This window comes from Mesoplodon densirostris, chromosome 7 (genome assembly GCF_025265405.1).
Source record: "Mesoplodon densirostris isolate mMesDen1 chromosome 7, mMesDen1 primary haplotype, whole genome shotgun sequence".
Lineage (NCBI taxonomy): Eukaryota > Metazoa > Chordata > Mammalia > Artiodactyla > Ziphiidae > Mesoplodon > Mesoplodon densirostris.
Genome location: NC_082667.1, coordinates 10,294,860 through 10,308,639, shown reverse-complemented (window position 1 = coordinate 10,308,639; position 13,780 = coordinate 10,294,860). Strand labels below are relative to the sequence as shown.

General features: G+C 59.8%; 1 protein-coding gene across 2 annotated transcripts in view; it reads left to right on the top strand.

The window, feature by feature from the left end:
• The window catches only part of FADS2 (fatty acid desaturase 2), a 61,032-nt gene extending 49,031 nt beyond the window's left edge, over window positions 1-12,001 (top strand). For both annotated transcript variants that reach the window (XM_060103942.1, XM_060103943.1), the window contains exons 6-12: window positions 3,199-3,259; window positions 3,672-3,748; window positions 8,477-8,574; window positions 8,835-8,931; window positions 9,236-9,315; window positions 9,768-9,893; window positions 10,252-12,001. In XM_060103942.1, coding sequence (XP_059959925.1) covers window positions 3,199-3,259; window positions 3,672-3,748; window positions 8,477-8,574; window positions 8,835-8,931; window positions 9,236-9,315; window positions 9,768-9,893; window positions 10,252-10,303 — 591 coding nt within the window. In that variant the 3' untranslated portion in view covers window positions 10,304-12,001. The remainder of the gene's footprint in view (window positions 1-3,198; window positions 3,260-3,671; window positions 3,749-8,476; window positions 8,575-8,834; window positions 8,932-9,235; window positions 9,316-9,767; window positions 9,894-10,251) is intronic.
• The last annotated feature ends 1,779 nt before the right edge of the window (window positions 12,002-13,780 follow it).

Here is a 13,780-nt window from a genome sequence, read left to right as displayed (position 1 = left end):
TTGAGGACGTGTCAAAGCAGGTCCTGCACATGCCGCCACTCCTTGGGGTCTGGACACGACAAGCCACCCGGATCCTCGCCCGCAGCTCGAGTGGAAGCACCCCCTATCTTCCTGCAGCTCCCCTGTGATGGCCTCACGACCTGAGCTTTCTCCCTGTGTGTGATGAGGGCTGTCCTGGAGAGCAGAGGCGTGTGGGTCCTCCAGGCCTGTGGTCCCCAATGGGGAGGAAGGTTGACTCTTACTGAGTCCCTGGGCCTGGCACTGTGCCGAGCGCTGCATGTGGGGCGTTACTTAATCCTTGCTTAACCGTGAGGCAGGAGCTCTCATCAAACCCATTTTATAGATGGAGCAGCTAAGGCTGAGAGGGTGAAATAACTTGCTCAAGGCTACAGCTAGAAAAGCAGTGCCACCATCCAAACCCAGGCTGTCTGGCTCCCAACCAGGGCTTCCGGGTCCTGTGGGACCCTGCCTGGGGCCACCACCTGCTGGACACTAGAAGCCTGTGTTTGTTGGATCCCTCCAGCTTCCTGATGAATTAAGAAGCCAGGAGCCCCTCCTCCTAGCCTGGTACATTCTAAAACAGCTCTCCCCATCCCTTCCCTGTGCTCGTGACATACAACTGAGTGTTGCAAAGAACTGAGCGTGTGAAAGTCAAGAAACCAGAAGGTTGGCCCCAGGCCAGACCTGGCATCACCAAACCACAGCTGTGCTTGCTGGTTTTCGGAGGAAAACTAGTGCCCTGGATCAGCCTTACCCTGACAGGCGACTTGCAGTTCCCCTGAGGTCATCAAGACGGGAACAGGCGTCCCGTGACATTTTGCATGTTACCACACGCGGGCGCACGTGTAACCGTGACTGGCCTTCCCTCACAATCCTGAAGTGCTTTCACAGCCCCATCACCAACGGGCCCTTGACAGCCCTAAGAAGTACTAAGAAGTACCCGTCATACCTCCACTTGACAAATAAGGAACCCAAAGCTCATGGGGTGGGAGGGCGCAGGGACAGCAAAGCAACTTGCTCAAATAACAGATTGTTTCCAAATCTGGAGCCCCCCCCCCTCTAAGGCTGGGAGCCCTCAGGGGTGGACAGAGAGGCCTGCCGCTGCCTGGGGGCAGGGAGCTCCCGCAGGACAGTCTGGGGCATTGACATGGGAGCCTGCAGTGCTAAGCGGCCAGGGGCAGCTGGGGAGCATCAGCCCCGTGTAATCTCCTGTCACCCCCTACAGGGCACCATGGATCAGTGCAAATAGGGTGCTTGCTGTGCAAATGTAGCCTCAAACCAGCTCCCCAGCTGCGCCCACCCCTGAGTCCTTCTGTGGGGTCCCTCCGCCAGCCAGCCTGCACTGCCTTTAGTGCTCACTCCCCGAGTAGAGCTGGACCAGCCCGAGGGTCCTCTGGGCCTGGGGCTGTCCGCTGGCTTGACCTGTGGGGCAGAGATGTAGGAGGGCTCCTGTCCAGGGCTGGAGAAGCCTGCAGACAAAGCCTGGGCCTGGTTCCTGGCTTCTGGGAGGAGGTTAGAGCAAGACCTGGAGACCTGTTCTATGGGCCACATGCTCCCCAGAACGCAGACCACCAGACCGGCCACACAGGGGGCACCTCTAATCCCTCCCTCCTCTGAAGAGTTGTCCAGAACTGTGTCTGGTGTCCCCTGGCTGGGACCTCTCCAAGGCCAGCCGCAATCTTACCGATAGCCTTCGTGCAAAGGATGTGCGTTCTGGGGATGGGTGAGACCCCTGCCAAGGCACAGGAGGCCACGCAGAACAAAGGGATTGATCCTGGTGGTGCTTCAGCTGGGTGTGCCATGGCCATGGCCTCTGTGCCAAGATGCACGTCCTGGGGACAGGCTTGGCTTTGCTCCCACCGGGGCCCCTCTGTCCGTGGGCCCTCCCTGTGATTTTGGCAATCACTCCCCTCTTGTGTTCTCACCTGAAGAACAGGAACACTGGCCTAGAGGACGTTCAGGGTTTTGCCGTCCATATCATGCTTTGATCTCCCAGCTGAAATGAGCAGGAGTGGACGGCACTGGATGAGAGCGGCGCCAACCTTCAGAGCGGGGGGTGGGGGTGGGGGAAGGGGGGCTGAGGAGCCGTGTCCCAGGGGTCAGCCCCTGGCATTTACGCCCTTGTTCTCATTGGCTCCTCTTAACAACCAGTGATTTGGGTGCCATACAGGGCTCAGGCGGGCTCCGTGACCTGTGCAGTGTCTCAGCGCAGGTGAGAGGCAGAGTCGAAGCCCAGGCTCCCCACACAGACGCCCAGCATCGCAGGTGCCCCTCTTCGAGCAGCATCTTTTGGTCTCAGTCCCCTAGGGGCCAGGTGGGCTGGTCCCTGGGGGGGTAGACCTTGAATTAAGGAGCTGCAGGGGCCCTGTGGGGCCGTGGGTCCCCTCACCCGGGCTCATGCCCAGCGTGGCCTGAGACACTTTGTACAGTGAGGATGCCCACGCCCCAGCCAGCCCTCCTGGCCCCCCTCACTTGAATGTCTGGGTGTCAGGGTGCCCTGGGTAGGACCAGGTGACCAGGTGTGGCCTGAAGAGTCCATGTGGTCCATGTGGTGACCTCCTCTGGCCCGCCGGCATCCTCAAGTGAAAAGCCTTAGCCTGGAAATTGCAGGAGGCTCTGGGAAGGTAGATGTGCCCGGCCTGGTGACTGTTAACAATTCCCCAGGCCCTTACCTGAGTTCTCCTGCCCACTGCGGGCTCCAGAGAGCTTCTCAGGGGGACCCAGGAGCTTTTCTGTCTCCCAAAGGGGTGGAAACTGGCCAAGGAGCTCCCTCTGGGTGTCTGTGTCCCCCACGTGCACTGTTGAGTTGTGCATTCACTCAACATTTATTTAGTGTCTGTCGCATGGGCTCTGAGTCCACTTTCTTGGGTTCAGATCCCAGCCGGCCCGCTTCTCCTGTGGCCTTGGGCAGTGACTTGACCCAGAGCTTCACCTTTGGAAGCACCGCTCGTAGAGGAGCGCATGAGCTGAGGCCAGCATGGGATGCAGCTTGGGATCAGCACGCCCAGCGAGGGCTGAGGAAGTGTTGGCCGGAGTGGCCGGGAGCCCACAGGGGCCCAGGCTTGGGAGCCCAGGGTGCAGAGGACAGAAGCCCCCCGGGCAGGAGGAAGGAACGGTGCTGCAGAGCAGCTGGAGGAGAGCACGGGAGGCTGGAGCCTGAGGGGCGCTGGGGGCTCACGGTCTCTGCTCTCTCCTCAGTACGGCAAGAAGAAGCTGAAATACCTGCCTTACAACCACCAGCACGAGTACTTCTTTCTGAGTGAGTGCTGGGGCACCCCGCAACCACACCCGGACCCCCTTCTCACCCCAGTGTGGCCCTCTGTCTCCCCTCCCACCTGACCACCTTCCAGACCCAGAAAGTGACACCAGACCTGTGAGAGGAGAAGGGACCACAGCAGCCATCCCAGGCAAACCCCACATGGCCCATGACACAGAAGGGACGTTGGCCCAGACACCTGCCCAGGGTCCCACACTCATGATCGCTGGGCGGGGTGCCGGCAGGTGCTGTCTGCTCCCAGCCCCCTCCTCGGGTACCGGGGTCCCGGCCGCCTCTGCCCGGGAGCTGCAGAGCTGGCACCACATTCAGGCTTCTGCCCCCGGCTCCTTCCCCTCTTCCAGGCCCGCCCGGGTGAGACAGGCCTCTCTAAGCGCCTCTCCTCTCTCTCCTGCAGTTGGGCCACCGCTGCTCATCCCCTTATACTTCCAGTACCAGATCATCATGTCCATGATCGTTCACAGAGACTGGGTGGTGAGTCCAGGGGGCCCAGGAGTGTGGGGAGGAGGGCGACTGAGGCAAGTGGACCCTGGGGGCCTGCAGGGCCCCTGGCATCTCCTCCTGGGGTGGCTGCCTTGTCACCCTCAGGAAGGGACTAGCTCTGAGGCTGCCAGGAGCCAGGGAGGCCATAGCACCCCAACCCTAAAGATGCCCCCACACAGGGCACCCACTGGGAGAGCCACGGCCTTGGCAGAGCTCCTCAGAAAGTTCCTGAAGGCAACGTATGAGCCCACCCATCCAAGGCTCTGCCCCAGTCATTGCCCTCCTGTGGCCCCCTGCGGCCCCTATGACCCGGTGGACCGGGTCACACTGCACTCTGGTTGGTAAATGGAGAGCCGCCGGGCACTTAGTTTGCTACAGCTGCATGAGAAAGTGCCACCAGCTGAGTGGCATTTCTGTTAAACGACAGAATTGCATTGTCTCACAGTTCTGGAGGCTAGAGTCCGAGATCAAGGTGTCTGCAGGGTTGGTCCTTCTGAGGGCTCTGAGGAAAGATGTAGTCCAGGCCTCTCTCCCTGACTTGTGGACGACCATCATCTTGTCCCTGTGTCCCTTTCCCTCATCTTCCCTCTGTGTGTGTCTGTATCTGTGTCAGGTTTCCCCCTTTGTATAAGGACACTAGTCCTAGTGGATTAGGGCTCGCCCTAATGACCTCATTTCCACTAATTACATCTGCAAGGACCCTATGTCCAAATAAGGTCCCGCTGTGAGGTCCTGGGGATTAAGACCTCAACATACTCATTTTAGGGGACATGATCCAGCCCATAACTCCAGAGAGAGAAAGGGACCCTGGAGAGGGCCGCGTAGCGTGGTGCACAGAGGTCCTTGGCTTGATGTAGATGTGCAGGTGTGGTTCTGTGGAAGAGGACGATGTGCCCGTGATGGGATGCCCTGGCTGAAGCAGTGACCCTAGGCAGAGACTGCTTTTGGCAGAGCAGGGTTCACTGGGACGGGGACAGGGCCCCTGCCCTCGGGACCAAGCGGATAGTCACTGAGTCAGTATTGCTGGTCTTTTTTTAAAAATCTAGTTTCATAAATGAAGATATTGAAACTCTGAGAGTTTGGGACTTGCCCAAGGTGACACCGAGGGGTGGGTCAGGCACTAGAACCCAGGCCTCCCGATGCCACGGCCTGGATCCTGTCCCCACACCCCAACCACCACTGTCCCATGTTTGTACAGCAATTGAAGTGCTTCAAAGTACTTTGTCTTACATTCTCTCCTTGGCGTTATTGGCAAAGGTGCCTGCTGATTCTGCTAAGAGGGCCAGGCCTGGGACTCAGGAGCAGGTGGGGCTGTTTGGGGAGGAAGTGGGATTCTGAGGTCTCTGCCAGCCCTGTGCTGGTAAAACCTGTACTACACTCTTCTAAGACACGCTCTTTTATCCGTACCTGCTGTGTTCCGGGAACGGTTAAGCACTGCCCCCTATGTCGTGTCATCTAATCCTGTTTTGCCAGCAAGGCAGGTACAGGCCAGAGGGAAGGAGTTTCTGGATCAGTTAAGTGGTGGAAATTGGAATCCAGATCTCCTGCACCTGAGCTCACCTGGGCCCTTGAAGGGGTCACAGCAGAAAGGGACCGCAGTGCTGCTGCTGGGGGCACTTTAATCTGCTTTCATGGCAAATGACTCCTGACATGAATATTTAATCCTTTTTTTTTTTAACTGTGTTTGTTCCCTAAGGAACAAAGCATTACATAGGGACAGCGGGAAATGGAATCAGACTTTGTACCTGAACCGGCTCAGGTGGCCCAGCCAGGGACATTTGATCGGGCCCCTCAGGGCAGGGCTCTCCCGCTGGGGAGTAGGGTTCAAGCTTGGGTTTCTAGTACAAAACTGTAGCTGACTGGAGCCAGGCATGGCGCCAGACCCAGCACTCCCCTCAGGGGCCCACATGGGCAGAGGCATGCCCTGTGCTGTGGTTTTCTGATTTATGGTAACAGTGAACTTAGGTGCCAAGTGCAGCTGTGACCTGGGGCAGTGGTCCTCAACAGGGACAATTCTACTTAGCCACTTGGCAACATCTGGGAGCCTTTTTTTTTTTTCGGCCGCGCCATGCGGCATGCAGGATCTTAGTTCCCTGACCAGGGATCGAACCCGTGCCCCCTGTAGTGGAAGCTCGGGGTCTTAACCACTGGACCACCAGGGAAGTCCTGGGAGACGTTTCTGATTGTCACAACTCATGGGGGATGGAGAGTTTTTGGCCTCTAGTGGGCATCCTACCATGCCCACGACAGTGCCCCCCCCCCCCCCACAGCTGAGAATTATCCAGCCCCAAATGCCAGCCAGCATTGCCAGTGGCTACATCCTGGGGATGTTTCCCAGGCCTCAACTTCCTGGAGGTCCGATGTATCCGATACCACTAACTGCTCCTTCTTAAAATTCTCCCTGTCAGCTTCCAAGTGCCGCCTCTGCTGGTTCTCCTCCGCCTCTGTTTCCCTGCATCTCCTTCATCGCTTACCTGTGAAACCAGTGGTCCCATGGTCATGTATCGCGCTGCACAACAATACATAAGCACACACCTCCATCAATATATATGTACATACTATTGCACTGTGTACACACAAACAAGGAATTAAAATGAATGTTTAGACCACCTCGGTCCCGAGGTCTTGCCCTCCGCCGGCCCTTCGACTCCCCTCCCCAGCCGCTCCCCCCAACCCCTTTCTACCCCAGCTGATGGCACCCATGCCAGGGACCAGCCCAGATTCCTCATGACCAAGCAGTCCCCAGGTGGAGCTGTCCCTGCCTCTTAAATATTTCTGGAATCTGTTATCTCCTCCTCAGTGCCATGGGTCCTGGTTTGGGCCTCTGTCATTTCATTCCTGAGCTACTGGAATAACCGTATCTCCCCACCTCCAGTTGGCAGGGATCCAGTTTAAGGTCCAGATGGGACCACGTTCTTGTTGTTTAAAGCTCTCAGTAGGTCTTCATTGCTGGCAAGGTAGAGGCCAGTCCCCCCAGGCGGACGTGACATGGCCTTGGTCTCCTGCCTCCACCTCGAGCGCTTGGGCTGGAGTATATGGAGCATATAATCTGTATGTAAACACAGCCGCTGCCCGGTCGCTTCTCTGGGCTTTTCTTCGTATTGTCGTCATTCTGCAAACATCCACCCTACTGTTCTTTGCTTAGCTGACGTCCGGTGTATCCCAGCCCAGCGCAGGCACCACCTCCTGATGGAGGCCTTTCCTAAATCAGGATCGGGTCAGGACGTCACGCCACACTCCCATCACCCCTGTAACTATGTGTCCCCTTCCATGTGATATTGAAGGGATCTCTGTATAAGTCTGTCCTTCCAGACGAGGGGCTCTGAAGGACTTCCTTTTGCCCCCAGCACCTAACTCAGTCCCTGACACAGAGAAGGCATTTACTGAATGTCTGTGGAGCTTAACTGAACAGAGCTCGTTTGAAGGATGAGTTTGCTGAGCAGATAAGGGGAGGAGCTTCCAGGTGGATGCAGCCAGACGCAGACACTGCAGCACAGCCTGGCTGTGGGAGATGGGCTGCAGGTGAGGCCAGGTCGGTGGGCAGGCATGTGAGGGCCGTGCGGCCTACTCAGGGGCTGGATTTTATCCTTTATCCCCTGGCGGGGAAGGAGGCCCGTGATGGCTTTGAGGATCGCAGTGGCGTGGTCCAGCTTGCATGTTGGGAAAGTCTCTGTGGTAGCAAAGTGGTGCAGAGACCAGATTGGAGTCTTTAGAGCTCAGACTTGTGGGCTGTGCTTATTGTTGCAACACCTTCAAGCCATGTAAAATCTCAGGGGGTGGGGGGGTGTTCTTTTTCCATCCTGCAGATGGAGGAACTGAGGCACAGCTCAGAAAATCACTTACAGCTACACAGAATAGGGTGGAGCTATAATTAATAGCCAGCAGCCTGACCCGGAGCCTCTGCTCTCATCACTACCCTGCCGAGTCTCTGGGGAGAAGTGATGAGGGAGAGGAAACAGTCAGTGCAAAGGCCCTGAGGTGGGAACAAGCTGGGTCAGGGTGGCTGAGAAGAGAGTGGTCCCCAATCCCTGTGGGCTGATCTGGGTGGGATGGGAGGGCCTAGCAGGGAAAGATAGCTTGGAGCTAAGATGGTCGCTCTGGTTGCCATGGTTATGGAGCCATTGGGGCAGGTGGGGGAGGTGCTTGCCCAGGAAGGGAGGAGAGCCAAGTGGAAGAGGGGCCAGGAGGAGACTCAGGTGTGGGAAGAGGGCCAGCAGTGTCAGAGGTTGCTGGGAGGGGCCCGAGGTGGGCGATGGATGGTGTCCCTGGCCTTTGTTGTGCTGGAGTGAATGTCCAGGAAGGAGACCCAGGTGCTGATGAGCAGTTTGTGAGCCTGCAGGTGTCAGGGGTGCATGCAGATTATAATGCACCTTCAGAATCCTTGGGACCGTGAAAGAGCTGCTGACCCCCGGCCCCTCCCCATGGCTGGCATCTGCTGGTCCCCATCCCTGTTTATTTCCCTAAATGCAGAGTTTGCAGCCCCCTTCCTGTTGCTAAAACACTCAGCATTTCCCTAGACATAAAGACAGTCGTGCACCCCTGCACTGCCAGGCGTCGCGTCCTCAGTGGGCCTGGTGCCCAGTTTCATGGAGGCCTGTTGAGCTTTCTTGGCCCCCTTGGCCCAGCAGTGAGAGGGAGGTGCTGTGTACACACACCTGTGGTCGGGGAGCCGTACCGGGGGGGCGGGCGGGACGCTCCCATATCTGTTTCTCTCCTCAGGACTTGGCCTGGGCCATCAGCTACTATGCCCGTTTCTTCATCACCTACATCCCTTTCTATGGTGTCCTGGGAGCCATCATTTTCCTCAACTTCATCAGGTGCCTGCGCTTTGCTGGTTAATAATCCCTGGGCCCTCGAGCACTGGCACTGATGGGGGCTTTGATGCGAGGCCCCATGAGGAAAGGCTCAGAGGTCCCCACTTCCTGCCCCGGCCCCTCGTCAGGGGCTGCACTCACTCGACCCCCCACCCGCCCTGGGCTGCTCCGGGTCGGGAGGGAGGCTCTGTTCCCACCGATTCCCCGGGCCCCGTGGAGACCGAGCACGCCGGGCTCCGGTGCTGAGCCGAGCTCCCTTCCAGGTTCCTGGAGAGCCACTGGTTTGTGTGGGTCACGCAGATGAACCACATCGTCATGGAGATTGACCAGGAGCCCTACCGTGACTGGTTCAGCAGCCAGGTGAGGGTGGCCAGAGCTGGCCACCGGGGCCCTGCGGAGCCTGGACCCGAGGTCCGTGTCCTCGGTTCCCGGGAACGTGGCTGCCCAATGGGCCCGGCGCCGTCCTGCGCTTCCCTGGGGCTGCCTGTGTCCTTCCGCTGGGAGGAACAGGGCTGGGCAAGAGAGTGGCGGCGAGCTTTTGGAGGGACCAGTGGGGAATCTGGGCAGGGTGGTGAGACCCCTGGGTAGGGCTGGGCCTCGTGGGAAGGAGACGGGGCCCTCCGTGCTTTGGCTCTTGGCCACTCATCCCCCTTCTCCCTGATAGCTGGTAGCCACCTGCAACGTGGAGCAGTCCTTCTTCAATGACTGGTTCAGCGGGCACCTCAACTTCCAGATCGAGCACCAGTGAGCGCAGGCGCGGGCGGGGAGGTGGGGGTGGGTGGAGGGCGTACAGTGGAGGGAAGTAGCCACCAGCCTCCCCGGCAGAGGGCAGCAGGTGGGGACTACCTCTCTCTTTCCCAGTGAGTTCCCCCCACCGACCCTAGAGCGTGTCTCCGCCCCAGCGCCCCCCGAAGTCTGGGGAGGGGTTCTCCTGCCCTGGGCCACATGGTCATAGTGACGCCCACCCCTGCACGTGTGGCTTGGCATCTTCCTTGATCCCGTGAGCCTAGCAGGGCAGGTGATTGGTCCCTTTATTGCCAGGGAACCCGAGGCCCAGCCCTCCCCCTCCACATGCCAGCCGCTCCTGTGGGCACATAGGGAGAGACGAACGGGTCCCCTGGGCCCGACCAGCCTCCAAGTGGGCTGTGAGAGGAGGTGGGTGCTTCCTCACACCCGGCCCCCCGCACTCTCCCCAGCCTCTTCCCCACCATGCCCCGGCACAACCTGCACAAGGTCGCCCCACTGGTGAGGTCCCTGTGCGCCAAGCATGGCATCGAGTACCAGCAGAAGCCACTGCGGCAGGCCCTGCAGGACATCATCAGGTAAGGGCTGGCGGGCACAGGTGCTGGTGCCCCTTGAGGTCCGTGGGACACAGGGGAGGAGACTGAGAGGCATGTAGCTGGGACCACCCATGGTGGAGACGGGGGCGACAAGAGGAGCCAAGGCCCTGCTGGCACTGGTGCCCCCAGCCGGCCCCTCCGTCGCTAGGAGTTGCCTGGGCTCTGTGCGGGTTGGATGAGGACCTTCCCTTGGTCCTTCCACAGGGGTCTCCCGAGGAGCCCTGAGCTAGCAGGCCCGCAGGCCCCTGGCTGAGAGCTGAGAGGAGGCACCCATGCTCCCAGCACCCCGCTTCCTGAGGCTCCCTGGTCCCTGACTGTCCCTGTCCCTCTCTCTTCCCAGGTCCCTGAGGCAGTCTGGGCAGCTGTGGCTGGACGCCTACCTGCACAAATGAAGCTGCAGCCCTCCGGGCGCCCATGGGGAAGGGGGACCAGGTGGGGATGGAGGCCAAAGGGAAGGGTGGGATTTGGTTCAGGGGGCGTCATGAGGCTGTGGTACCTGCTGGCTCACAGACTCTGGGTTCGGTCTTTCCTGTTTTGCTCTCTGGTTTCGCTGCCTTCGCGCCTCCCCCCAGCACCCTCCCTCCTGGGGCCTGCCCGGTGCGCCCGGCTCTCCCCACCTAGGAGCAGAGCCAGGTGGCTCCAGCCCGGCCATTACCCTCTGCCCCTAAGCATCTGCCGGACCAGAGGTGCACAGGTGCAGCCTGTGGCCCCCACCCCCTTGCACCTGGCCTCCAGGCCTCACACCGCCTTCTGTTCTCCCTCAGATGCTCTTGAGGTCTGCAGGGCTGGGTCCTAGCCAGCAGGACGGCTCCCTGAGCCTGCAATCCTGGCTCCACCCTCTCTGACGGCCGCCCACCGTCTGCCCCTACGTGGGGTGGCGTGCTTTGTGCCCAGGTCTCCTTCCCACCACCAGGATCGGTACTTGGGGCGTCCCTGCAGGCCCCACTTTCTCTTCAGATGTCTTCAGCCCCTGGGCCCTGACGCCAGCCTCCCTGTGCCTGTAGCGCAGCCAGCTCAGGCCTCGGGGCCCAGGGAAACGTCCTCCTGGCCCCACTGGAGCCCTCGGACCCAGGCCTCGAGCAGGTCCATCCTGCTGCCTCCCAGCTCCAGAGCCTGGGACTTTGGGTCCAAGGGGGCAGTGCCACAGATGGGCTTAGCAGAAGCAATGGCCAGGTCAGGGGTCAGCCAGCCTGTAGGCTCAGCCCTGTCCCCCCATCCCTGTTCAGATGTTTGTCCTGGGTGAGAGGCCTAAAATTCCGGAGCAATCAGACCCTTCCCCAGAGCGCTCTGTTACCTGCCAAGCAGTGCCAGCCAGTCCCCGGCTGCTTGGCCCATGCAGACTTGGGTCCCACAGGCTGCAAGCGGGCACTGGAGCCCAGGGGCTCATCCCAGCCCCGCCCCAGGTTGGGGCTGCCTGCGTGGACACTCTCTTTCACCGTCTTCTATGCTGTCGTGTCTTTTCCTGGTTTTTTAACCTTTTGTTACAGGATGCATTCTGACGGGGGTGGCAACGGGACTGGGCCATGTGACAATCTGCCTGTTACCAGCTGCCCCTCGCAGCCTCCCCAGGCCCCACAGTGGGTTGAGCTGGGCTCACTCACTGAGGCCATGGTGGCCCTGAGTGTCGGGAGGCAGAGAAGGAAGGAGTCCCAGAGGCGGTGACCCTGAGGAGCCGGGGGTTTGGGGGGGAACTAGTGGGACAAGGAGGGATTGGGGCTGGAGCCCAGACAGCTGAGGGTACAGGAAAGTGAGGGGAGGGTGGGGAGCTTGGTGCCCCTGGGAGGATCCAGAGCTGCTGCATTTGGAAATTAACCCACTAACCATTATGTAGCTCCAGGGGAGGGCGGGACAGGAACCAGCGCTGGCCAGCCGGGAGGGACCCGCCCTGGCTGGTGATGGACCTTCACGTTGCCATGGCAACGAGGGTCCGCCTGAGGCCCTCCCACTGGGAACACACTGGCCAGAAGAGCCGCTGTCCCTCCCCTGGAGCAGAATGGATCCATAGGGAACTGATCTTAATTTTTATCATGTTGCTTCCCCACCCCTACATTTTTGGAAATAAATGAAGTGATTTTATTCTCACTTCCTTGATCAGCGCTGGCCGTGTCCTGCATGCTGATGCTGCGTGGGGTGTCGGTGGAGGGTGGAGTAGGGGCCCTTGTTGCACTGGGAGCCCTTTCCCTCTGTCCACCCCTCCCCAACCCCCTCCCCCCACCACGCCTTTGCTCGGGAGAGGACTTCCTCTCCCCTTCCCCGAAGTGCACTCCAGGCCAAGAATTTTGGACAAATGGCCCAAACAAATGAGCCCTCCTTCCTCTTCCTGGGGACTGGGGACTCTCCGCGGCTCCCGCAAAACCACCACCACCGGAGTGAGGCTATCCGGAAGGTCTCTGGGGGGCAGCAGGGGGCTGGCACAGGCCACCTTCCTGACATCCTCATTCCCCATCCCCCTCCTCCTTTAGGGACTGGTTGTCTGCCCACAGGCCCACGTCAGCTGGCTTCTGCTGGACTCCCCTCTACCCGTTTCTGGTCACTGTACCGAGCGCCGGGGGCAAAGAGTCTCAAGGGGCTGAGGAAAACCCTGGGGACCAGAGGTCTTGTGGCCGCTGTGCTGTGCCCGTGCAGTGGCTCATTCAGTCCCCAAGCCTGGAAAGAGTCCATAGGAATGCGCCAGGGGCACTTGTACAGTTTACCTCCCAGTGGCTCCCACACTGCTCTCTGATGACCCTGCTCTGGGCTGGCTCAGCTGGCAGGTCAAGCTGAGTGTGCCAGCGAAGAGCCAAGAGGTTCACGGGGGCCAGAATCCCAGAGGCTCCCCACCTGGCCTTGCACCTCCTCCCAGCAGGGCCGGGGAGGGCTCCAGAGTAGACACTTGTCCTCCCTCTTGCTTCGCCTATGACCTCAGTATAGCCGGCAGGGACAGCCAGCTGATCCAGGTAGGATGTGTGTGTGATTCCCCAGTGGGCACAGACTGTGGAGTAGGACCTGGGATTCCAGAAGCCTCGAGCCAGGAGGCAAAGACCCAGCCCTGGCTCACTGAGTGGCCTTGGGTGAGTCCTTTGCCCGCCCCAGCCTTCAAGGCCGAAGTCTCCCCATTTGTACAGAGAAGGCAGTGGGCTACAGGGCTCCAAGGATGCTGTCATCTCCCAACACTGTGAGCCCTTGGCCTTGCCCTGCCTGGACACCCATTAGAAGCCTTCAAATCTGGGAGACATTGGGGAACAGACCTTGCATCCTTCTTACCTGTGCCTGTGTTCTGCCTCCTACCTGGGCTGGGCCTCGCACCCTGACTCGCAGGATGGTAGAGTACACACACACCTCTGTACCCCTGCCAGCTGCAAGTCCAGCATCCATCACCAGTGACAACCAGGATCCCAGGAAGGGGAGGAGAGTGGTGGCTCTGAGGGCATCAGGTAAATCTTGGCCCAGGTTGATGGGCACCTGGACCTTCTGTGACTTCTTCCCCCACCCCCACTCCCCACCTTGCCCTGATGTATTACCCTTGGGGCAAGAAACTGGGGACACCCATACCTGCTCTCTGTCCAAGCGCCCCTCCTGTCCCCATACTCTGCTGAGGCTCTTGTCCAACCCAGAATCGTGGGTTTCTGATCCCCACCCCTTGCCAAAGTCATGACACCCTAACGTGCAAGGCCCCGAGTGGTCACAGGACCAAACCTCCATTCACAGGTGAGGAGGCTGAGGCCAGAGGGAAAGGACTGGCTTGAGGGCACTCGGTGCAGCAGCTCAAGCCCGGCTCTGCACCCTGCACTCCGCCTGGCCATGTCCTTCACCGCCGCCAGGGAAGGTCCGTTTCCCAGACCATGGGCTCTTCCCGTCCCATCAGGCCAAACGTCAGACTGCTCCTGAGA